Source organism: Alosa sapidissima, chromosome 5 (assembly GCF_018492685.1).
Source record: "Alosa sapidissima isolate fAloSap1 chromosome 5, fAloSap1.pri, whole genome shotgun sequence".
NCBI classification, from domain to species: Eukaryota; Metazoa; Chordata; class Actinopteri; order Clupeiformes; family Clupeidae; genus Alosa; species Alosa sapidissima.
In genome coordinates, this window is record NC_055961.1 from 27,784,272 (window position 1) to 27,799,412 (window position 15,141).

Consider the following 15,141-nt stretch of genomic DNA (forward strand, 5'->3'; position numbering starts at 1 on the left):
ACAAATGATTAGGGAGAGAACATCCATCAGTGACCCAGAAGGACAAACTAATATGGACTTTTGGTCAAATTTAAACTAACAAGTCGTCACTGGATAGACTTGAGTAGCATGAATATTTTGCCACGTGGTTCTGCAGAACGGTGCCCCGCCCACCTTGATACCTATTGAGGAAATAGCTGGACACCGAATAAACTGCGCTGTGCCTAGCCTCCATTTAAATGGGGCTACGTGCAGTAAGATTGCGCAACACCCAAACAGAGCAGGACTGACCGATTGGCCATGAGTGTGTGCCTAGCCCCCTACTGCTGTACGCCCCACGTCTAACTTTAAACTTTGCTGTCCAGGGGGGTAGGCTACTGAGGCTGAACTCCACGGGGAAAGACAAGGCGCAATCAACGCAGTTCAACAGTCTGAAACGTAAAGATGGCTGAAATATGTCACAATGGCGATTTACTAGATCTCAACGATTTTTTCCAAATGGAGCCCAAATTGCGCCAGTACGAAGGCGACTACCATCGCAGGTAATTTGCAGATTCCCTGTTATAGTGTTTCGTGTACACATGACTTTATCAGTGCAACAGATAAAGTATGTTTAAGAAGTTCACAGAACTCTCTTGCCGTGGTAGACAAGTGCAAGCACGTGGCAGAGCTGTTTCCACGAAGGAAACCACGATGAAGTAGGCTATAACGCTCAGTTAACTTTGAGGAAAGTACAGCGCATGTTACGATGCATCATAGTTGTCAAGAACAGTCAGTATCTTCAATGTCAACCAACTACTGTAGCAATTTGAGGGGTCAGTCTCCATATAGCCAATCACCGAACGTACTGAACATGATATCCGCACTGTTCAACCAATAGAACTCCGCTGGTCACACAACGGAACTCGTGCGAGCGTCGACAGTCCAATAGCTTTGTCAGAATCTAAGCTCCTCTTAATATTTTACATTACAAGATTATGGGCAAAATTGTAAGTAGCAATGTTGTACTTGAGTAGCCAACTGGTCTTGCTCTCACAAAACATAACTGCACTAGGGCCTACTAAGTGTCAAAACTGCAGTTTTCTGAGTATCAAAACCGTTTTGGAGGAAACTATTTGTATTTCAAATGCAAGAAATGCAATATTTTGGACCCGAAAAAACTGTATTGCACTGCACTATACTGCAGAAATGCAACAGTAGGGCTATGTACCACACTGTAGATCTACTTGTCCCATAACTGCATCTATGTTTAGTTAGAGTAATGACTTAATAAAATAACAGACTTTTGTCAATAGCTCTCCATAAGGATATGAGAATTAGTGTATGTTGGAGGAAGGCCAGGTCAATTTGCCATCAAGAATGACCATCTGCAATACAATATTGTTGGCCATTTTGGAACTTCTTTTAGAGAACTCATCGATCTATAATAATAATATCTGCCAATAATAAAATGCTCCTGAAGACTGTCTGTAGGATGTCCCTGCACCCTAGCTGTTTTGGTTACTACAAGGAGGAATGTACAGTTGTCTTAGACCATGTTATGAACTCTTTTGTTGACGCATGCACATACTGGTGCCATGCAGCTCACCCTGATGACTGATTATCACCATTGTGCAGAGGTGAGCGAGAAAGTGAACATGAATACGCAAAAAGTACGGAACTGTCACATGCCTTTGCAAGATCCATTCAGCAGAAGTCTGCTAATTGGACCAAGAAAGTGTTAGCACCGTGAAGTCTCACTCCTGAAGACTTGGCACTTGGCAGGCTTCTTTGGCCTGACAGCCAGGACTCCTGCATGCCACAGACTGGCATTCATGTGGTGTCATGTTAAAAGCCTTGATGTCAGGCTTTGTGGAAGAGCTGCAGTTCTGCTGCTTAAGTGGTGAGATGTTTTGCAGGAGGTAAAGACCTGGGAAGACGGCCACTAAGTGGAGAGTGGAATTTTGCCTGTGGCATCAGTTGTAGGGCTGTAACGATACACCAACCTCACAATTTGGTTTGTATCACGATTTTTGACCCACGGTTCCATACGAATCTTTTTTTTTGTTTTTTTTTTTTTGTTTTTTTTTGTTGGGGGGGTGGGGCTAGACATTTTATTAAATAACATTTTAATAGCCTCCCTTAGAACACTAGAGGATTACAATATAATATATCTATTATTTTATATCCTGATATAAAAATATTTTTCTGAATGACTGATATTTATGACAGCACACTTTATGCAGATTAGCCTATAGCCTAGGCCTGCTATTTTTTATTACAACTCTACCTCTTTAATTCAGCTGTCTGGTTGAAGCCTGGAAATATTGTAAACAAAGTAGCATAATTGGCTAGCTTAGCCTATCATAGTCTACTGACTGGACTGTTCAGTTTTCCCATGTGTGTTTAAGTTTCAAGGTAATACTTGTTCTCCTTGGGACAGGCCCTTTTGGGAAACGTTGGTATTGAGATGATCAGTCAACTTAAGTCAACTATGTGCAGCATGCTAATGATGCTAAGCGGATTTAATAGTAATTTAGCTAGTCGTCTTCTATGCGTCCTTGCTTTCACGATTGTTAATGTTTTATTTAAGTCGCGCGTGTTCATTGAGCAGGAGCTCGGGAGGGAAAGGGAGAGGGTGCGCGAGAGAGAGGGGGCAAGGGTGGGGGTTTACTTCTATACGGAAGCAAGGAGAGGTATGAAATTATTATTTATTTATTTGTTTGTTTTTGGACAACATAGGCTACCGATAAGTAAAGCGGGAGATGTGGGTTGCTTTTGCGGCCGCGTAAGAAGCACTGCGTGAAACACTAAAAAGGTGTGTCGCGATTCTGCCTTTTCACACCGCAACACATCGTTGTTATGAATGTTGCGATTTCGGTTTCGAATCGTATATCGTTAGTCAACAAGTACACCTCGCTGCAGCCTGCGGGAAGGCGAGGCTTGACATCAAGCCCCGCCCACATCCAACTCAGCCATGTTTTCTTTGCCTACGTCACTCCCCATACGCTTTGGCTTTACTTCCGACAGCCCGGTAGCGAATTATATAGTATATTGTTTCATATTAGATGATAGAAACTGATGATGTAGGCTAAACACAAATTACATTTCATGCAACCACAGTGAATTTTTCATGTAGGCCTAGGCTAGTTACCGTAATTGGGTTCGTGTACTTTTTCGTTCATTTGATTTCCGGTTTTGAAACAATAACATGCACATTCAAAAAAATGGTAATTTTAAATATTGATGACAATGTGTTCAAACGTAAAACGAGCCATATTTCATTTCATTTAGCCCTCAAAAGTAGAATGGTGTGTTGTTTCATTATCATGGACTATCAGTTTAACAGCAAGAATTCTCCATTACAACCAAATGTCGGCTACAAAGGGGCGATTTTGCTTTATTAACAGGTGAACTAGAAGCATGCATTGTGTAACGTTAACCAGTCAGATCAAGCTAGACATATCCTCATCTCAAATATAGGCTACTGCCCAGCAAGCAGCTATCGGACCACCGGTAGACAGGCTACTTGTCAGCAACCCGCGATGGTAACGTTAGGCCACCGGCAGTCCACCGTATAAATGAATAAAGAAAAGGTGGTCAAAGCTGCGGCTTGTTAGCCTAGCGGACCGCGGTAGAACCATGTGCAAAAACTCAGCGGTCCGCCGGCGACAGCGAAACTGGGCCGCCGCCAGCCTCTTGCCATCTGGGTGGTTAACTTTGCTGGCTAGCTAGCCCGCTAGCTAGTTCCTATCTGACGAAAGAGTAGTGTGACAATGGAAATGTTGGTGCTGTTGCGAGTTGTTGCACTGGTTTGAATCCACAGTTTACGTGTTGCACAATAAAACGTGTTTTGCAGTAAGTTGCTGGTTTGTAGAATGTAGCATTAGCAGCTCGCTCAGTCTCGTTGCGAGTTCTGGCTCTCTCTGCTGACTGCCTCCCTCTCGCCGCCAGCAATTTTAAACTGTGTGACGTAATACAAAAAAAAACATGGCTGACTTGGATGTGGGCTGGGCTTGATGTCAAGCCCCGCCTTCCCGCAGGCTGCAGCGAGATGTGAATTGTCTTGACGTTCTGTGAAAGGTTTATTGAAAACCTAAAGAAACACATTTGTCTTCAATATACCACATAATGTATAATATGCTATACACAAGGCCTACAACATGTACTGTACTAAATCAAGAAGACATAAGTAAAAAGAATCCTTTTAAGGTGTGAATTCAGTCTGGCAAAATATACTAATTTAAGGCATCTTCATCGTCTGCTTTTCTCATTGGAACATTTATGAGGTTATTTTTTTAGTTTTAGTTCATCTCTGTAAATGATCCCAATGCATATATAAGCACAATATGCTACTGCAGTTATAAGTAGGCTACGTCTTTTTTTGTCAAGCATCATTTGAATCAATTTAATTCAACCTCAGATTGTTACGCTCAGTTTAAAATTACCTCCATCAATTTTCTGACACTCAAATGAGGTGGGAAAAGCCTTGCTTTGGAGTATTTGTACTGATAAATTAATACTATGCAACCTTGAGTGGGTAAGTAAGTGCTCTGCGTCCACTAGGCACATGCATGTTCTGGTAGTGTGTCATTTTCTGTTAGTCTTGCACTAAGGGCAGAGAAAAACAATAATTGCACATACTGTATATCCTACTGTTTTGAACAGATTTTATCAATAAAAACATAAACCGTTTAACAGCTGCTACAGACAACACAGTTTGTTATTTTATCTCTCAAAGAAAAATAACAGTGAATAATGCACAACATTTTATCTTGTTGTGAACCATAATAAAAGGAATCCAATGACATAGCAATGTATATGGCTATTCATGCCATATATTCATAACCAAATTCCAATTATCCATTATAAAGCGAATTATATAATTGGAGGTGTGACTTCATGAATGCAAAATGTTTATTTTTGTATCTTCCCCATATTTTTATTTGACACATATTTACTCTGAAGGGCAGTGGCTCAGGAGTAACAGCATCTGAGCCTCTGGAGGTGTCTGAGTTGACTCTGAGTTGACTCTGACTCTGATAAGATACTGAACCCATACTGGTCTCAGTGATTGAACATAAAGCTTGATGTGAGGCATTATCAGTAAACCAGTTCTATTTTTATTCATCTATCACCTTAATGAGATTTTTGTTTTATAGTGTCTGACAATCAGTATTTATTTGCGTATGCCTGTGTTTGTAGTCAGTTATTTTTTTCAAGTAGTTTCATGAAACCACCGGTGAATTAAGGTACACCCAACAGACCAACCTACATGGAGGTGATGAATCATTTCCCATAAAAATGAGATTGTTTTCATATGTTTAGTACTTTTTATGGCAGAAATACCATTTCCAATTTTATTGACACCCTGAAGAGATTTTTTATGTGCTTGACTGCTCATAAGGGCTTTGTAAACAGGAGTGTATGGGGGGCTCTGATTCATGAATATGACCCACACATGTTGCCATCGAAGGTCCCGACTCGAGACTCGTGCTTCGAGAAAATTGCCAGGAGAAAATCCCTGTCACAAGAGATAGGCATAGTTGAAGATGCACATGGCAGTCATATAGCAACATTATTATTATGGTAGAACTGGATGAATTGAATGGCTATTTGTACTACTGATTCAGAAAAGATAGGGTAGAGTAGGCTATTTCAAATGGTAGCAATCTCAGATCAACAATTTATCATAGAAAAGAGTCACTCAATCACCATTAAAAAAAACACAAGACACAAATTTAACCAGTCATAAATCATACATTGCATTATGGGATGAGGGTGACATTGTGTTTTCCTAGCTCATTACACTATAGCCCGAGGAGAGAGGACTTTAAAACTACATAGTCCATGGGTCAGCTATGTCAACTCCACATACATAAATGTTACAACTTTGTTGAACTTTTCTGTTCTATTTCAGTTGTGGGATTGATTGGTTGGCCCTAAAATGACTCGGTAGTTTAATGACATTTCCGAAAGCACCTCTTTTCACCAAAACTCCCCACAGACATATCTATCCTTTCTCTCCTATTCATTTGTTTTCAGAGGTACCCTCTGCACATTTTACTACTGCCCATTTTACTTTTTTTAAAAGCATACTGTTGGCTTTACATATGGCCATTGATTGTCTTTGTACAGTTCAGAAAGGAATTAATAAGAATGCCATTGGTACTGTTACTGCATACCTGCCTAGATGACACCTGAATGGATGTGGTCTGGGTGAGGTCAGAGTCTGGCCCTGAAACGTCTGCTTTAGTCAGCCTCTGTCTAAATATTTCACTGCTAACTAACCAGTAATGCTAGCATGTAAGGCTTTATCCAGAGCTGAAACGGGGAAATAGGAATGTAACTTTCTTCAGTTACAAAACTCTCAACAATGCAATACTGCACAGTGCTCGAGGCACCACATTGAATGAACAATTTCCTCTGTGAACCGTATCCCTTTCTCAACCTCACCAGACAGGATCTTTCTACCTCAAGAAATCCTCAGAGAGACATTTTAATTAAAACGGGGAACATGCAGCATGGCCTCGCATTTACTTGCTCTTCCATAAGGACTTGTAAGACATTGATCTTTTTGGACGGTGCACACACATGATTGACTCAAACAGATGTCCTGTTATTATTCATATTCATTTTTAAATACAGGCTGAAGGCTCCTGTGCCCAATGACACATTTGAAATGGTTGATTTAGACGTAGTTCATAGGTAACAAAAATGGCAACATGATGAAACTTTGTGTGGTGTGATGTGATGTATCAGTATGTTGTCTTATGTACGGCAGATGTTTGGTAATGAAGGAGTAGGATGCAGGGAAACATCAGTATACTTTTAACAAGACAATTTGTAACTAGATGTACCGCATAGTGGTACAAAATATGACCGCCGCTCAGTCCTGTACATCCGTTGCGTGAAAATAAATCACACTAATCAATTTGTCTCCATCTTTTACTCCATCCCCCAATCTTGAAACTTTTGTGTATGCTTGTTTGGCATGCCTGTGTGTGTGTGTGTGTGTGTGCGTGTGTGTGTGTGTGTGTGGCTGCACAGAAAGTAGCCTACTGGTGCTGAAAAGGTGAATAGATTGTAGAATAGCCAAAGAAGTTGTAGCATTGTTATAAAACCTTTAAAATCTCTAAACAATCACAAGTAGGGCAGTTCATCACAGTTCATCCATTGCAACTGGATTGATGAAAGGTCACTTACACCTGATACAAAGGTATCAGCATGTTATAATTTTTATTTATTTATTTATTTATTTATTTATTAATAAACAAAAACATCTCTGTCAGTTCCATGCCGTTTTCAACAGCTATCAAAAACAAAGGTCATTTTTGGATGGATAGATTTTTTGTGAATGTTTCTTCTTCTACATAAGATTTTAGTCATCTTTAGTTTATGTGATACTTTATTGTCAATGCACAATATGCTAAATATACTATTGTCAATATAATATGCTAAATATACTAAAATACAAATTATACTAACACTTAATACAATATATAAAAATATACTAAAATACAAATTACAAAAATACAAATTATACTAACTAACACTTAATCTAAATCAATTCTAAAAACAGTATCCACATAGTGGTGATTAATAAATCAGAGGCGCTTGCAATGGCTGAGGCAGGGACTGAGCTTGTGATTCTCTGTGCATAGTAAGGTATGGTGAGGTGCTCTAAGGTGCTCTGTGTGAATGAGTGTCATGGTGGTAGTGCAATGGTGATGGTGGTCATGGTGATGGTGCAAATGAGTAAGTCAACAGTGCAACAATGCAGAAATAAAGTAAAGTCTATATATCTATATATTTAACTATTTAAGAAAATTTATAAGTGTGGCCACAGTTTGGCTGTGGCATGGGGGGGTATGCATATGTGCTAATGCGCTAATATAGCACGCAAACAGTGAGGCATAAAGACAGTGGTACAAGTGGCTAGTGGACAGACAGTACCAAACATGGAGGGGGTGAAGAGGCAGACAGACTATGCAGAGAAATCTATCTCTCCTCTTCCCTTAAGTGAGGCATTGAACAACAGTTCAATGGCCCTGGGGACAAATTACTATATATATATATGGAACGAAAGTCTGAATATATAGATCAAAAACCTGAATATATATATATCAAAACCTGAGAATATATGTCAAAATCTGAATATATATATATATATATATATATCAATCAAAACCCTGAATATATAAAACATGAGAATATATGTCAAAAGGGACTCGAATACATACAGGATATATCAAATGTATCAAAGGATACATTTGATATATCCTTTCAAATTTTGATATATATATTCAGACTTTGATATATATTCTCAGATTTTCACATATATTCTCAGGTTTTGACATATATATTCAGGGTTTTGATATACATATTCAGATTTTGACATATATTCTCAGGTTTTGACCTATATTCAAGGTTTTGATATATATATATATATATATATATATATATATATATATATATATATATATATTTGACATATATTTTGCGTTTCCCTGCCTTCCTACTATGTAAAGCGACTTTGGGTTTGAGAAAGGCGCTATATAAAATAAACTTATTATATTTTCAGGTTTTGACCTATATATTCAGGGTTATATATATTCAGATTTTGACATACAGTATATTCTCAGGTTTTGACATATATATTCAGAGTTTTGATCTTCAGATTTTTATATATTCAGACTTTCATTCCATATATATTTCCTAAACGGCATGCCATAGTGTGTGTGTGTGTATATATATATATATATATATATATATATATGACAATTGTGACAGAAGCTCTGCAATACAGGAGTTTCATGTATGTACTATATCTAGTTTCATATATGTATTTTAAACGAGAGGTTTACAGGGACACAGTGGTCTCTAAACAGCCCACTAAGCTGTGTGACCCTCATTGTATTCATATATTACAATATGCCATGTTTAGGAGCTAAAAGTGATACATGGGAGATAGTAACCAGTAACAGTGAAGGCCTGTGGCTTATTTAATTTTACTGTAATAAGCTCATCATTGGTAGTAATGAAAAGGCAGCTTTTGTTTTATCTTTCAGTATATTTCTATAAGGCATTGAAGCAGAAATTGTCAATGCACTCCTAAGTCTCTGTGAAATATTGAAAGTCTTGAAGACCCATGGAAAAAGGGTACAAAGTGTTCCTGTGAAATATGTTGCCCTTTCATCTTTAGGCTTGTTTTGCTTGTATAGTGTGTTGTTTTGCGTGTGTGTGTGTGTGTGTGTGTGTGTGCGTGTATGCAGAGGGGAGCTGTGGGTTGCTCAAGCTCTCCTGAAATAGAAAAGGTACATGATATTTCAGAGTAGGAAGGCATGTCTTCATGCTGCCGCAGCTGCGCACGTGGAAGTGTGTGAAAATGATCCACCCCTCATATTATGCCAGTCCAGATGGTGATGGACAGCTGTTCAAAAGGTTGCCCACAACTGGCCAAGATCCATTCTAGTAATCGATACCCCCACAATAAGCAACAGTGACTGTGCCTTTTTAAATTTGAAGTAGTAAACCCTTTCACCTCCAGTTCATATGCTGAGGACTCAGAATATTTTGTTTGCATATTCTTAATTAGACTCCTGGAGAGAGTCTGTGTCACTTTGGATGAGAATGTCTGCTAAATACCAGCCATCTCTGCAATCCCTACCAAGATTTATTTTACATACAAAATAACAAACTAAGCAAAGGGAAAAGCAGCAAATAATTCATAATTTTGAAGAGATTCATAGTTTTAAAATGTGGAGCCTATAAATGAGTAAGCATCCTACAAGGATAGTCTAATTCAGTGGGTTTAGAAATGTATTCTGCATAGACAGACAGACATACATTGAACTGCAGACACTGATGATGGTCTTTAACAGAGGAATGGTCAAAACACACTAATTTCCAGACAGGCAGATTTAATATCAAGATCAATATCACTAGCTTCTCTGGCCTAAGAAAGATTAACTCCAAGACATAATATACAGTATATATAAGTATATGCACAGTATATATAATATATAGATAGAATATATATATACTGTGTGTGTGTGTGTGTGTGTGTATTCTGACTGTTTTCCTGTATATACATGAAGCCTCTGTCTGTTACATGTATCTCATATATCTCATCTCATGTGACTGAAGGTACCAGCTGTTTAAGGAGCGTCTCTCGCAGGTGGAGCAGATGGAGGGAGACTTTGATCAGTTCACAAAGGGTTACCAGTCCTACGGCACGCAGCGGCAGGCCAACAACGGCCTCTTCTTCAGGGAGTGGGCTCCTGGTGCTGACGAGCTCTACCTGACCGGAGACTTCAGTGAGTGCTCTCTCTGGCTGGCACACACTAGCGCTTTTCTGTTGCACATGCATGTGCATGTACAGCTCTGGAAAATATTTAGAGACCACTGCACATTTTTCTGACATCATCCCATGGTTGCTGGGTGACATTCGAATGAGTTGAGTTGGTCTCTTAATTTTTGAATATGACCGTCAACTCATTCGAATGTCACTCAGCAACCATGGGATGACATCGGAAAAATGTGCAGTGGTCTCTTTAATATTTTCCAGAGCTGTACTGTATGTGTGTGCACACATGCATTTGGTCACATACACGCAGCACACACACCCACACACATGTATGCACACATAGCAGAGTTGAACACTCACTCACATGTAGAAACACACACACACACACACACACACACAAACACATGTGCACGCACACACAAACATGCCCTTTCCGGCAGACGACCCCACTCCCGCCTCCCCAACACACACACTGCAAATCATCCATCCCAAAATTGCCCCCTGTCCCCTGCCTCATGTGTTTGTCTATAACTCAGTGGGGCTTAGTGTGGGTGATGACACGGCCACAACCAGCACCCTGGGCTTCTTATTAAACGGCTTTGGAGATCTCTCCATCTCTCTCTCTCTCTCTCTCTCTCTCTCTCTCTCTCTCTCTCCCTCTCCCTCCCTCCGTCTTTTTTTCTTTCTGTCTTCCATGCTTCCCCACCCTGTCTTTGTCCTTCCTTTTTTCTTTCCTTCTTTCTTTTCTTCCTCCTCTCTCTCTCTCCCTCTCTCCACTCACTCTCTCTGTCTGTGCATCTTCAGACCCCCTCGGGGAGCTAATTGTACTCTCCCCAGAGTGACTATGACGAAGACAGCATGAGCTGAGTGGGAGCTGTGTGGATGACCATCCCTGCCCCTTGCTCCCTGCTTCATTCACAGATACACAGTTTGGACTGAAGAGATACTGTGGATTTTGCTCCGCTGCCAAACATGTTTCAGCTTGACATAAGTCCCCTCTCAGCTAGTACAAAACCTACTGCTCATAACCTTTATTTGTTTTAAACCCATAAGGACCCTCTCAGCTAGTACAAAACCTACTGGTCATAACCTTTATTTGTTTTAAACCCATAAGGACCCTCTCAGCTAGTACAGAACCTACTGCTCATAACCTTTATTTGTTTTAAACCCATAAGTCCCCTCTCAGCTAGTACAGAACCTTTCCTGCTACTGCTCATAACTTTATTTGTTTTAAACCCATAAGGACCCGTGGTGGCACAGGTGGCACAGGCGGCACAAACTAATTCAGTGCACTGGACATTTCCCTGGAAGCCTTTTCCCGTATCTCCCATAGTTTACTTATTTGAAATGCTGTAAAGGAAACTGCCACTGCTTATTCAGAATTGGTGCTATTTTTACTATATTTTGTTTTACATTAATTTTTTACATAAATGAAGAACCAAATGGAGAGTATTATCCCCGTCAGCCTGTGCGCAATCTCCACTACTACTATAAATTATGTTAAGTGAAGGAGTGGCTGTTGTTTTATTTTGAAATGGTTGTTATTTTATTTGCTCTTACTAGAATTGGGAATTGGTTTCCTTGAATGTCCTTGTGCATAAAGACACTTCAGCCATCTCAGTCATCCATATTCTCTAATTGTGCTGCAGGCATGACCATCTCCTATATTTGATTTGCTGTCTACAGTGTTACAGGGGCACTTGGAGGCCACGGCTAATCTTGTTTTTTTATATTTAATGCATTAACTCACAGCGTTTTTGAAATGAAAAGAAAAGATTATTGCCTACTGGCTTAGGCTACCCGACTGGCAAGACTGGTTAGTCCCCTGAAATGGAAGGATCCTCACCTCACCATCCAACACACACCTACTCACTCAGATTGTCACACCATTTCCCCACTAAGAAGAAAATAGGATATGGGACTGATGGATCGGTCTCTATTTTTTTTTTTTTTTATACGGCCTGGCAAATGTTGTAAGACATGTGGATTATAACAGAGATATGTTAGCAGTGTTGTGTCTATTGTGATGCTTCACTCTACACAGTGGGCAGTCCGTTGTCGGTCCAGTAATTACTGTCTTACCAGCAGTCGTTGTTTACTTTCTTTTGTTCTTTGGATCCTTTCTGACGGGTAGGTATATCAGTGCATGGACCAACAGAGAGCATTGTTATTTGTCTTTTATATTTCATATTTATGATGGACGCAAACGTTTTTATTTCCTGGGCTATCCCTTTACTGTGCAACTAATGTGATCTATATTTACTGCCATATAAGCCTGTGCACAGTGTTGCAGTACAACATCAATATTTTGAGCTACTTGTAACTCCGGCAGAAATGCAGTTTACTAAGCCAACGGCCGTCCGAAAGTCTTGGTCATCATCTGTCCATTACCCTGCCTGCTTATGTCCACACAACCCACCTGCCCCTGTCTTCTCCCCTCAGGATCCCATTTCACATTTCTCTCCCCTGTTCAGGTAATCTCTCTCTTTTTAAACTGTCTCCGCCACTGACAACCACCACCAGCAGCAGCGGTGGCGGCAGCGTCAAGGCAAATCCCAACCTCTAATTCACTGAGCTATTGCATTTTGACACTGCTCATAGTATTCCATTTCAATTTCACAGAGACTGGGGGTGTTGAAGGGCGGGAGGGAGGGAGGGGGAGAGAGAGAGAGAGAGAGGGAGAGGGAGAGATAACAAGAGAAAGAGGGAGAGAGAGAAACCCAGCAGTAATCTCTGGTTGGTGTCAGTGTGGGGCAGATGCATAATGCAAATTCTCCCACATTTTTCTTGAGTTATTTATTTATTTATTTATTTTCTGCTCTGCCTCACGATTAGTGTTGAGAAAAGTACAACACACGGGGGCAGGAAAAGAAGGAAGAATGAAATTATCTGTGAAAAATTCTTACTGCTCACTGTCAGGGTCATTTACCTCTGTGACCTTTCCCCCTTGTGGGTTGGATGATGTACTAACAGACATGGTCAAGAGGACCTATGACCTGGTGTGATAAAAATCATACCTCAAACCACAGCAGCCTGAAAACATGAATTTGGCCGACTAAAGTGTGCCGGCTTAAATATCTCTTCTCTATGATGACTCTGTTGGCAACTCAAAGGAACCTCATCCGCTTTACATTTCCCTTTTGCTCATCTGCTGAAGAAACCCATTTCAAATGTCACCCTGAAGTTAGTGATTAGTATGCTCTAGCTTGGCATCATTTCTGATAACATGTCATTGAAAGGTCCCCTAACATAGCCCAGTTAGTTTTGTGATTGATATGAATATGTAATCAAAACAGACTTATCAGCAGTGATGAATGTGACTAGAATAGGTGATGTTATGTTGTACTATATCAGAGTATTTTGCAGCCTGAATTGTTCACAGTTTATTTATATCGTAAGGGCTGTCTTGTTTAATTGTGTGAGACAATGTGAGCGAGGGAGTGTGAGTGAATATGAATTAATTCAGCTCAGTTTCTTCTTTTACATGATTGAATTGAAAATTAGCAATGGCTTCTGAAAGCCTTTTTTGTGCATAATGTGAAATGTTCAATCATTTCATTCTCACTTTCATTCCTCTCCTCCTCCTTATTCCTCTCTCGCCAGACAACTGGAACAAAACCTCTCATCCTTTCACCAAGAAGGAGTACGGCAAGTGGGAGCTTTACCTCCCGCCGAGACGAGACAAGACCCCAGCCGTTGCCCACGAGTCCAAACTCAAGGTGCCAGCACTTTTCACTCTCTCTAGAGAGAATCACCCTCCGACAACGGTCATAAGACGACTTGCATACTGTGCAATTGATAGTGGCATAAGGACTATGTGAAATGAGTTTATTGCACCTTACTGCGTAAGCCATACAGTTCTTGCCCCCCAGTCCATAGCATTGGGTGTGAGCAGACTTGAGACCCTGTGGGTGTGGGGTGGGATGGGGGGGTTGTTATGGATGTCTTGGGAAAGAGAGGTGAGCTGCTGTCTTCTCCTTGGCTGACAGTGTAGCTGCAGGAGAGATTAGCCTCTCCTGCACGGAGGGAAACAGCAGGAGACAAAAGTGAGAAGATCTGCTGCCTTAAAAGTTAGGAAATGCAGAATGAAGTGTGTGTGGACTGTCTGACTCATCGAGGGCAAATGAGTTCAGACGGGAGTGTCATTATTATGCTTTATATCCAGATGGCTGGTGATCGTGGGTTGAATCAGGCTCTGATTCAGCATTGGCTGCATGCAGAGAAATGTGAACACGACTATCAATTATAACTGGTATTGGAATAGATAGATTAAACAAATCAATAATATATACTATGTATGATTCATGTTTATGACTATGTCTGTGTGCATGAAATATAGCTGTGGGAATCATTATGAAGAGTGTTTTGGAATCTTGCTAAACATGATGGCTATGTAAATCAATACCTTGCCACATTACAGTCCGAGTTTGTCTCTGTTTTGACCTTGTCACGAGCATGATTAAGACCTCGGCTTCAGCAGGTGCATGTTAATATGGGCTAGCTGCAGTCATATTCACAGCCCAGAAGGACACGACGATGTAAGGTGTGTGTGTGTGTGTGTATCTGTGGTGCGGGGTTGGAGAGACGGGGTAGTAGTGGACAGGCCTTTCTCCCTGAGGGTGTTTGGCAGAGCACTGGGCCTTCGTAGAGACCAGAGCCACTTGACTTGGCACTTTTGGGTTAATCACCAGCCGACAACACGGACGCAGCAGATGGGCCACCCGGCACACGGTTGCGCCATGCCAACGCTGACCACAGGCACTCTGTCCAACCCAGCTGCCCCGCGCCGTGGTGACTCAGGGGGCCGCAGTGGAGAATGCCACGCTCCCGCATCGCCCGTGGAAACCAGTCCATCACGGACTCTGTAATCACGT

General features: G+C 40.8%; 1 protein-coding gene across 2 annotated transcripts in view; it reads left to right on the forward strand.

The window, feature by feature from the left end:
- Positions 1 to 191: 191 nt before the first annotated feature.
- gbe1a (glucan (1,4-alpha-), branching enzyme 1a) overlaps positions 192 to 15,141 on the forward strand; it is a 58,016-nt gene continuing 43,066 nt past the window's right edge. For both annotated transcript variants that reach the window (XM_042092468.1, XM_042092469.1), the window contains exons 1-3: positions 192 to 521; positions 10,108 to 10,277; positions 13,871 to 13,986. In XM_042092468.1, the coding sequence (XP_041948402.1) occupies positions 424 to 521; positions 10,108 to 10,277; positions 13,871 to 13,986 (384 nt within the window). In that variant the 5' untranslated portion in view covers positions 192 to 423. The remainder of the gene's footprint in view (positions 522 to 10,107; positions 10,278 to 13,870; positions 13,987 to 15,141) is intronic.